The 10,301-nt window shown below is 43.2% G+C and overlaps 1 protein-coding gene across 5 annotated transcripts in view; it reads left to right on the top strand.

Moving 5' to 3' along the window:
- The first annotated feature begins 344 nt into the window (after nt 1-344).
- BAIAP2 (BAR/IMD domain containing adaptor protein 2) overlaps nt 345-10,301 on the top strand; it is a 146,519-nt gene continuing 136,562 nt past the window's right edge. For 4 of the 5 annotated variants that reach the window (XR_014153302.1, XM_081849736.1, XM_081849739.1 and 1 more), the window contains exon 1: nt 346-576. Coding sequence is in view for 4 of the 5 variants with exons in the window: in XM_081849736.1 (XP_081705862.1) it covers nt 499-576 (78 nt within the window). In the remaining variant the exon portion in view is untranslated. Of the gene's footprint in view, nt 577-10,301 lie in introns of all 5 variants that reach the window. The other variant, XM_081849737.1, reaches the window with a different exon arrangement.

Here is a 10,301-nt window from a genome sequence, read left to right as displayed (position 1 = left end):
GCGTGAGGGCAGAGTTGCCCTTCTCCCTGCTCGGTTGGAAGCGGGCGGGGACGCCGACACGCCGACATGCGTGGACTGGGAAGCAGACGGCTGTTGCCCTGGATGCAGGCAATGCGTGGCTGAATGTGTGTGCTTTTGTGCCAGCAACACCCGGTAGCGGCGATTCCCGCCCGTCCTTCCCCGCGGCCCCTTCGCTGCCCCAGCCCTGCCTCTCGCTCCCACCCACCCCCCGCCTTCCTTCCCCATTCATTCCCCGCCTTTCCCCGGCTGCGCTCCTAGAGGCTGCCGCCAGGGCAGAGCAATACAAGAGCAGGCGGGGCCGGGGGCGGGCGGAGGCGGAGGCGGCTTGCCGTGGGATGAGCCTGGCTTCTGGGAGGCGGTATAAAAGCGTCGGCGCCTTGCCCTGCCGCGCTGCAACGTACTCGGATCTTAGCTGCAGCGTTCCCGGTTTCTCCCGCGCTGCTCTCGGCTTGAGCTCTGCGCCCCCTGCCTTGGTCTATGGTGCTTCCCGGAGCCCCCGGCACCGTCATGTCGCGCTCGGAGGAGGTGCATCGGATCACCGAGAATGTCTACAAGGTAAGATCTGAGCGTCCGGAGCTCTCCGGGGGTGCGGGGGAGGTCAGCGTTGCATTCCGTTGCACTGCACTGTTTGCTTCTGGAGCAGCCTTTCATCTTCCGAGCCTCTTCCTTTCCCTCTCCCTGCTCCCCCTTCAGCTGCACCGGGACTCCCCGTTTTGCGCACACCTTCCCCCTGCCGCTGGCTGGTAGCGGGGCTGGCGCTGCATGCCAGCTTTGCTTTGTGTGCCTTGCCGAGGGGCACTCACCTGTTGCAAGATTTTGTAGCTTTCCTCGCTTCCTCCCTCTTCTCACCTACATTTCTCTTCTTTCTCTTCCCCACCCCCAATCGAATTTCTAGTTATTTCATTTATCCTGGGGATTCACCGGGTGGTTCTAAGCGCCCTCCCTTTTTTTGCCCTGGAAACAAATGATTTTAAAACACCTGGCTTGCATAACAAGAGTGCCTTGGTTGCCTTCTTCTGTATCCGTCCAAGTGTGGAGATAGTCCTCTTTATACTGATCGTTTTGTAACTACGGGAAGCTCCTTCCTCCGCCGCCCCAACCCTGTCTCGAACTCCTTAATTTAATACTGCTTTCCTCTGAGGTTATAAGGTGGAGATGGCTAGAATATCATACTTCCTAAGGCGAGAGAGTTTTGCAAAGCACTTGGTGAGGAGTGTGTGTTGTACACTTCTCCGGAGAAAAGGAGCCCCAAATAGGAGAGTCATTTATTAAAAAAAAAAAAAAAGCAAAAAGCAAACCAGCAACTTTTCTCCTAACCCCCTTTTTTCCAAAATGAGTTTGTTTTTAGTACAGTACTGGATTTGTTTCAAAAGAATCCCTGTTTGTAGGGCAAATACAGTACCAGTATCTTAACTTGTTAATTACCGTATTCTGACTGGCTAATGCTAGTTAGATTGGCCTGAAGCAATAATTTGCTTTCTCTTTGTCAGATATTATTATGAAAGTACTGTTTATTCATTTTTAAATAAGGTTCCTTCCCTCCCATGCTATCATGTTTAGCCTATTCCCCCCCCCCTTGCTTTCTAAATAGGGGAAACAAATTGGTTTTGTTCTAAAATGCGTATAGGAAGATGTCTTATGTAAGGGCAGAGCTGACAGGTGACTTGTGTGTAGGAGTCTTTTTAAAAAAATAATAATTTTTTTCTCTTATATGTAAATCTGGTCTCCTATACTAGATTCTGGACAGTTCCTATCCTGGGCAAGGGTAATTCACAAAGGATAATTCACAAAATAATCCTACACACAATCCTTGACTTACTTGGAAGTCGGTCCTACTCATTTCAGTGTTAGTCATGCCAAGGTAAACGTGTGCAGGATTGCAGCCTGTAACAGAGGAAAGAGAATAGATGAGAATGGAGAAGAAATCAGAATTATTTCCCCCTAAGTACAGGTATATGTGTTTTGTACGGCTTAAAAATTTTAAGGGCATCTTCAGACATGATCTTTCCATTAATTCTAGAGAGATCCATCGATTTGCTAGGGTGTCTTTAACTCTGAAACTGTTGGGTTCTTCTGAATTTGGAGACTTGGAGTTCTTTGCAGCTGTTCATGGCTTTCTAAGTAGATATTCTAAGGCTTCTGTTGAATAGTTTTAATTATAAATGTTCCTTTGCTAAACTACTTCTCTGCTAGGTCAAATCAGCGTGGTATATTAGATGGAGGCAGGTGGTACCTAAATAAACTGTTTCTTGCTTTAAATAATGTCACACTTTCCTTTTTATCCTAAGATTTAATCTCCTGGCTCATGTAAAATGTTTGAGTCTGTTTAAGTAAACGAAAAACAATAGAAAGAAAGAACTACTTGAGTTAAAGGGGCCCTGGATTGATAGAGGCCCTTAACGTACGTGTATGTGTCTCTGTGTGTGTTATTTTCAGATATTGTCATACAAAATTGGCCAATATTATGTTCACTTATGCTGGGATAATATCTAGTTAAATATCATGCCATTCAAAAGCACGTGTCCCTCAGTAAACACACACCAGTTACTTGATAATTTCTGGGCAGTTGTTCAAAATCTGTTGTCCCAAGGCATATGTACATGGTGTTCTGTTTTTTTTAAAAAAATAAAATAGTAGAGGTGCTGTTGCACAGTGCAAGCCTGATTTCCCCAATGCCTATGCCACACGTAAATGTTCTCCCACCTGCACATATTTCAGATGCAGGAATTGTCACCTATGTGTACAGATGGTGTTGTTGATGTAGTGCTTCTGGCTTCATATCACCTGGAACAAGAAGTGTACCTCCTATGTTGCGCATGGAGCACAGAGTATTGGAATTTCTCATGTAAATATTTGCTCCCCTTGCTCCCAGTGGCACCCAGAGACAATGGAGCAGTTTCCGTTTTGTCATAAAGGCTCAAAGGGGGGCTGAAGCTGACCTATATCAGATTCCATGTTTGTCTTGAGTGGCTAATTTGGGCCAATTTTTATATGCTTTGAAATACCCTTGGCCTTTGTTTTTAAGTTAGGCACACTTCCACAAGCAACCTTATTGTTAGGACCGTAATTAGTTCTATGGCTGTGGTTCTGTTGGGGATTAGTGAAGCTCTGAAATATTTCCCCTCTCCCTATCTTTTGAGTTTGACAGCTAACTGAAAATATTCTTCTGCTGTAAGAACGAGGGTAAATTAAAATGGTTCTGCTCCACTAGGCCTTATGAGCAACTCTTAATAAAGTCTTGCTAACTTGAGAATGTAATGCGGGCTCTCATGCATTAAACTAGAGCCAGTTGCACTATTGTCTGGGGTCAGTCTCTGCAGCCTCTGTTCCTCTCTTTAAATGATTACAACATTAAGTTATCTGTGAAAAGCATGAAGTGCCTCAATTATTAGGCTCGCACCATTTAACCTTGCAGGATGTCTTAAAGCTGCCTTTCTTGTCATTTTTCTCTCTCTTGTGCCCCGCCTTTGTGCATTGCTTGATATATGAGAGCCATCCTTAGCCATTGAAAATTATTTATTTGATGAGAGAGTGAATCTATCTCCCACTCATTTTCCCCTTCCCCTTGCACATTATTATTGTTATGAACAGGCTGATAAATTTCTTTGTTTCATAGATGGGCCAGGAGTAATCATCTCAGACTGTCCCAAGCTGCATGGCAAAGTGCTTTTGAAACTGGGGATGGGTGTGGGAATTTCGAAAGCTGTTTGTGATATGGAAACTGTTCAAAGAAGAGTGGCCAATGCATGGACCTAAGCAGCTCTTTGGATGTGATGAAATTCTACTTTTACAGCCATAGGCATGCGGTATATACATCCCCTCGTCCATAAAGAGTCTGATGATAGCTATGGGATCTGCCAATGGCTTACATTGGAGGTGATGGAGGGGGTGGACCTATGATCCCCCATATCCCATTAGCCCCAGCTAGCATGGCCAATGGTTGGGGATGATGGGTGTTGAAGTCCACCAACACCTGAAGGGTCACAGATTCTCCATTCCTGGCTTACTGGGGGACTGGCCTAGTTACAGAGAGCTCTGTGCGATATTTGGTATGAACCCTTTGTTTCTTTAGGAGTCTGGAACCGCAGCACAATTATGTGTCACTGCTACTTTGCAGCTAGTGAGGCAAAAGAGGGGTGTTTCTGCCTCACTTGCCAAGTACAGAATATTGTGTTTGTTCTTAACTCAAATCTATCTAATACTAGGCTGCCACATCTGTATCTTGAAGAGTCAAGAATCCTTCTTTAATTATAGGAAAAATTAGTTGGATATGCTTGCTGTAAACTTCAAAATGCTCGTTCTCCCGGCACAAGTACTGTTAACAACCATCCACATGCTGTCCTTTTTTTATACTATCAACTAAAGTGTGTCATTGCACTTGACTAGTGTAGCTTCAGCTGGAAAACAGCCGCACTATGCATTTCACAAGTTGTTTTCATTGGTAGGATCTGGTCACTTCACACTCCATGGCAATAGTTGTGGTAATCCAATTGTATTGTCAGCACTGGTGGTGTTGAGCCTGGAGCTGAGAGACCCAGTTGCAGTAATTTTTATTAAAAACAGCTGTAGATGACTACATTGTATATGGTAGATGGACAGAAGAGAGGTTAGCACTATGGCAATACCTACGACAACTAGGAATAGGGGTAAAGGTAAAGGGACCCCTGACCATTAGGTCCAGTCGTGGCCAACTCTGGGTTTGCGGCGCTCATCTCGCTTTACTGGCTGAGGGAGCCAGTGTACAGCTTCCAGGTCATGTGGCCAGCATGACTAAGCCGCTTCTGGCGAACCAGAGCAGTGCACAGAAACACCGTTTACCTTCCTGCTGGAGCGGTACCTATTTATCTACTTGCACTTTGACGTGCTTTCGAACTGCTAGGTTGGCAGGAGCAGGGACCGAGCAACGGCAGGGTTTCGAACCGCCGACCTTCTGATCGGCAAGTCCTAGGCTCTGTGGTTTAACCCACAGTGCCATCCGTGTCCCTGGAATAGGGGTAAGGCTATGCAAATACCACAGATATTCTCTGAGCTACACAGAGCATGAGGTTACATCCCTCTGGACATGCTGGAAGGAGCTCTCTTTTGGGCAGTTACCACTTGTTCATTAATTTCTCTAGCTTTATGAACACATCTTCACAAGTGACCTCATTGTTGACCGTGGTTTGTGTCCTCTTACAACACATTTCCTCTTGGCTCCCTTTCATGGGCAGCTAATTTTCAAAAGAACTTCAGTGGATGTTACCTTTGGGTGTATCCCTGTGTTAATGATGATAGATGGTAATTTAGCATTTGTAAAGTGTGTTTAAAGCATTTAGACCTGTTTGTCATAGCTGCGTAATTCTTGGCAAGTATACGTTAGGCCAATACTATAAGTCCCAAATTGCTGGTGGGTAAAAGCTGAGTTTAAGAGAAGTTTACCCAAGAACAAGATTTGAACTAGGGATTTTCCAAATCAGACTTATTCATTATACTGCACCAGTGGGTCTCTTGATGCAGTACTACATGATGTGTGCATAGCCTTGGATTCCCTGTTAGTTTGCATGGCCAGTTGTTAGTAGAAGGGACATAGGTGAGGCATTCTGTACAAAAGGAGAATACGGGAGACACTATGCAATACTTACTCCTGTTGGGGTGTGAATAGATGCTAGGAGAAGATATATTTGTTAGATGTTACCCTTCCTTCCTCATGTTTGCAAGTTCAACAGGGTGCCACCCCTTTGCATCTTAAAAGGGAAGCTAAGATAGGTTAGTTTTTAGCCTTTTAGTTTAAGTAATCCAGGATGCTTTAAGGCAGACTGGATTTCCCCCTTTTCTCCCCCTTAAAACAACAATTACACAAACAAGTATTGTAAAAAGTAAAAATAACATTTACTCACAGTGCAAGTGTTCTTTGTTGAAGAGTAACAGATACAGCAGCTTTGTTCAGCCAGGCTTAAAATGGTAATTCGGTTACAAAGACGCACTTAAGTCTATCTTAAAATGTAGACTGGGCGTGTAGCTCAGACTTAGCAGTTGCTCTCGCATTGCTGGCAGAGCTGAAGGAGATGAAGAGGAAGAGGGGGTGCCCAGGGAGGTAGGAGAATATATAGCTATGCCCTCCCCCTCTAGCAAGTTTATAGAAAAACTTTTGTGAACTTCAGCTCCTATCATGTGCCTTATTTAGCAAAACATGAGTTGTTGGTTTGACTGCATTTTAAATATTCCACCATTACATTTCAGAAGGTTCAGTAAACATATAAGGGGGTAAATGTGGATCAGTTACATGATTACATAGATCTTCTCCTAACCCTGTCTGTAACAGCTCACAATGACATTTGTGGCCAGGATGATTATTTTCTAATGTATAGCAGGCTAATTCTGAAGCAACACCTCTTTGTTCTCTTGTGCCTTAATGGGGACATGTTTTAAATTTAATCAAACCCCTGCTGCTGCTTGCTGAAACATTTTTAGTCCCAGTTACATAAAAAACGGTTAATCTTGTGTTGGAGATCATGTTGGCAGACTCTTCACTTGCGGTCTGAATGAATGGTCTCTTGTTGAAAGATTGCCCTAATAAGTGAGCTGGGGCAAGTTGGGTGACTTGAAGATTGTGAGTGCTTAAGCTAAGCAAACAGGAAGAGAAATGTAGCTGAACAAGTAAACTGGATTCGGCCCGTCCTCTGAAATAATAAAACACCGGGGCCTCTGAGGGCCATTGCTTCTGAATTATAGTCGCTGCTGTTAAAGTTGTTGTCTTTTGAAGAGCTGTGCTAATGGCATGTTTGCAGCAAAGGTAACAATTTCTCTGGGAGTTCAAGAACAGGGCTATTGTGATCTTTCTTGTCCTTGCCGTGTTGGCAAGGACTGGAATTATTTAACTTGGCAGATGCAGATTTCTAAGAATTATTTGCCTCCCTTTATTCTGTCTTTGTACTGGGATCAGAGGGGGGAATTGCCTACAGCTTCTCTACCACAAATAATAAAAAAGGGAAACCTAGGCAGGGCCATTGTATGGAAGAAGAACTCCATCACCTTTCAATCTCTGTTGGGCTTGGATTGCAGGGACTTCAATCCTGTGCATGTTTACATTTTAGTAAGACCCACTGAATTCAATGGGGCTGATACCCAAGTAGACGTTCACTGGATTGTGCCATCAGAGAATTCACATCACTCTTCCAGTGTACAAGATTCTTTTGAACAATTAAATTGGATGTGGTTGAAATGACAGCAGGTTTCACAAGTAAAGCTAATGAATTTGTAGCACTGTGTATAGTGATTAGTGCTACAAATGAAAGGATCTTTCGCAGTGTTTGAAATGATCTAGGCCTAGATAACTATTGACCAGTGAGCTTGACATCGATACCAGGAAAAGTCCTAGAACAGATAATTAAAAAGCCGGTCTGTGAACACTTAGAAAAGGATGCTGTCATTACTAAGACCCAGCATGGGTTTCACAAACTGGGTTTGGCCAGTTAACCAGCTTCAAATCCACCTAAGAGTGCTCACTAATGGTTCCTCAACATCCTAGAAAAAAGTGACACAAGGGATGCCACAAGGTTGTGTCCTGAGCTTATTGTTGTTCAACATCTTTATAAGCAACTTTGGTGATGGTATTGAGCAGATGCTCAACAAATCTGCAGGTGACACCAAACTGGGTCCCACAATTTAAGAAGGGTATTGACAAGCTGGAAGGGCATTCAGAGAATGGCAACCAAGATGATCAAGGGTCTGGAAACCAAACCTTATGAGGAACAGTTGAGGGAGTTGGGTATGTTTAGCCTGGTAAACATGATAGTCATCTTCAAATATCTAAAGGGCTGTCACATGGAGGATGGAGCAAGCGCCTGCTCCAGAGCCTAGGACCCAAACCAATGGATCCAAATTACAAGCAATGAGATTCTGACTAAACATCAGAAAGAACTTTCTGGCAGTAAGAACTGCTCAACAGTGGAATGGACTTCCTCGGGAGGTGGTTGACTCTCCTTCCTTGGAGGTTTTTAAGCAGAGGTTGGATGGCCTTCTGTCATGGATGCTTTAGCTAAGATTCCTGTATTGCAGGGGGTTGGACCGATCACTCTTAGGGTACCTTCCAACTCTACAATTTAGGTATACAGTAACACCCATCCAAAATAGCCAATGTTTAGTTTTAGTTTCTTGCAGGCTGTTAAAGATGGGGACATACCAATTGTTGCTTCCGCTCTGTCATTAGCCATACATGGTACTTTACAAAGTAATGTAATGTACATGGGAGGAATTCAGTGTAGCACTTTGAGCATTGTTCCATCAGTGCAAGCTTTTCTGTTTGCCAGATGGAATGACCCACCCTCTCTTCCCCCTTGCATGCTTTTCTGTGGGTTCTCCCCACTCTCTCAGAGCCAGTTTGGGCAGGGAATGTAGGCAGGGACAGTTACCCTTATGTAGCTTTGGTTATAGTTAGGAATGGAAGTTAAAAGGTTAAGCAAAACACTTAACAGAAGAAGGGGAGGTCTGAGCTGGAATCAACAGCATCCTTCCGTCATTTTTTTCCCTTCTAGTTGTTGATATTTCTGTGAAATCATCAGAGTTACAGTTTGAAAGGCAATGTCTACAACCATCTGCTGTTCATGATCGTATACACTTTGGAAGTTTACAGCATGCCTGAAACATAGCTGATAGAACATTGAGTGTAATGCACTGAGGGTCAAACCCATGAACTTGTTTGTACTGTAACACAGTGATTGGACTTCAGCCAATAATAGGGGGCCGTTGAAATGCTCAGGTTTGGCTTACTGTGTGAAAGTCCTGTTTGCTTTCTTCTTCTGCTATTTATGCATGTTAAGTACAGGAACAGATTTCAACAAAAGATGATGAATTCTGTGCAGTAACATGGCAGATGATAATTATAAAAAGCAAAGACACTTTCCGTTCTTAGTCCATATTGGTTAGGAAGATCAAAAGAAACCCTGGTCTTTTGTAACATTGCACCTCGTAATATGTGCGAGTTTAGGGGTGTAAGGTAATAGTTCCATGCCTTTTGTCTGAACTCCAGTTGTTTGTTTGTTTTTGGAGAATAATGCAAATGGCTCCAGGATTTGGCACAATCTTATTTCCGCCTCAAAGCTAAGAATAGCCATCCAGCCATGAAATAGACCATGTGAGAAACTCATTCAAGACTGTTATTTTGTTTGGTGTCTTTGTAGAAATGACACCATGGTTCCATGGCACCCTGATATATTTGCCGCCAAATATTCAAACTAAATGATGTCTTGACTTATATTGTTCTGCCTAGTGTGTGAGCAGTTATATGCATAGAGATTTGTCTTTGTTTGTCATGCTATAGCTGTTCTGCTACTTTAAAAATAAATAATTCAAATCTTTTTAAACTGGAAAGTAGGGAACCTGTGGCCCTCCACATATTGTTGGACACTAATTCTCATATTTGCCTCTGCTAGCATCGGTGTATCTCTCAGCCAAAGCAGTTAATCAGCTCTGGCCAAATTATGTCCTTTATGTAATTCCTTTAAATAAGGTTCTTAAGATAAGACAGGCAAATATAAGGATGTGTTGGTGTTCTGCTCCAGAGTGTATGATCTCTGAAGTTTAATGACGACTTAAAAAGCTATGTTTATCTAATTGCAAAAGATGGTAAAGATGGAATTTGCTACCAGTTCTTATGTGATGGTATTCCAGTTTTGTTTTTTTTTTGAATGAGATTCACACGTTCATGTCATATGTTTGTCAGGGAATTAAAAAGAGTTAAAAATAAACCCTGCATTTTGTAATCCATTGACACTTTGTGAATGCTGTTTGTTATGTTCTAATGAGAGCTCTTCTCTTTCTGGGTGTGTTAGATATGTGGCCGGGACCTGTTGCGGGTGTGCCATAGTGTAGGCTTTATAAGAGCAGAGAGTGAATAACTACTGACACTTCTGAGGTAAAGACTGGAAATCGGGAAGGAAGCACCGGGTGATATTCAATTATGTTTTCTTCAAAGCAGACTGATTGAAATTAATGAATCTAACTTTGGGCATATCCACCCCTCCGTTTGCCTCGCTGCTAAATTAGACCAAGCAGCAACTGGGTTTTCAGATGATTGCCATTTGTTCCAATTTCGCACTAAAGAGTGTATTTTCTCGGGGGAAAGCAGTGGGGCAAAGGCAAAACTGCTCAGACCTGTGCCTAGAAAGCATGTGACAAAGTGGAAAACCACTTGGACCCATACTTTCTAGGCAAGGGACAAGCGGAAATGTAGACGAGCCCTTAGTTAAATTCATTAACTTCTCATTAATTTCAATGGGTCTACCTTTAGTTAAAACCTAGTT

Source organism: Podarcis erhardii (assembly GCF_964252035.2).
Source record: "Podarcis erhardii genome assembly, chromosome: 2".
In the NCBI taxonomy this organism is placed as follows: Eukaryota; Metazoa; Chordata; class Lepidosauria; order Squamata; family Lacertidae; genus Podarcis; species Podarcis erhardii.
The sequence above is the reverse complement of the archived record's forward strand: the minus strand, read 5'-3'. Positions and strand labels throughout refer to the sequence as shown.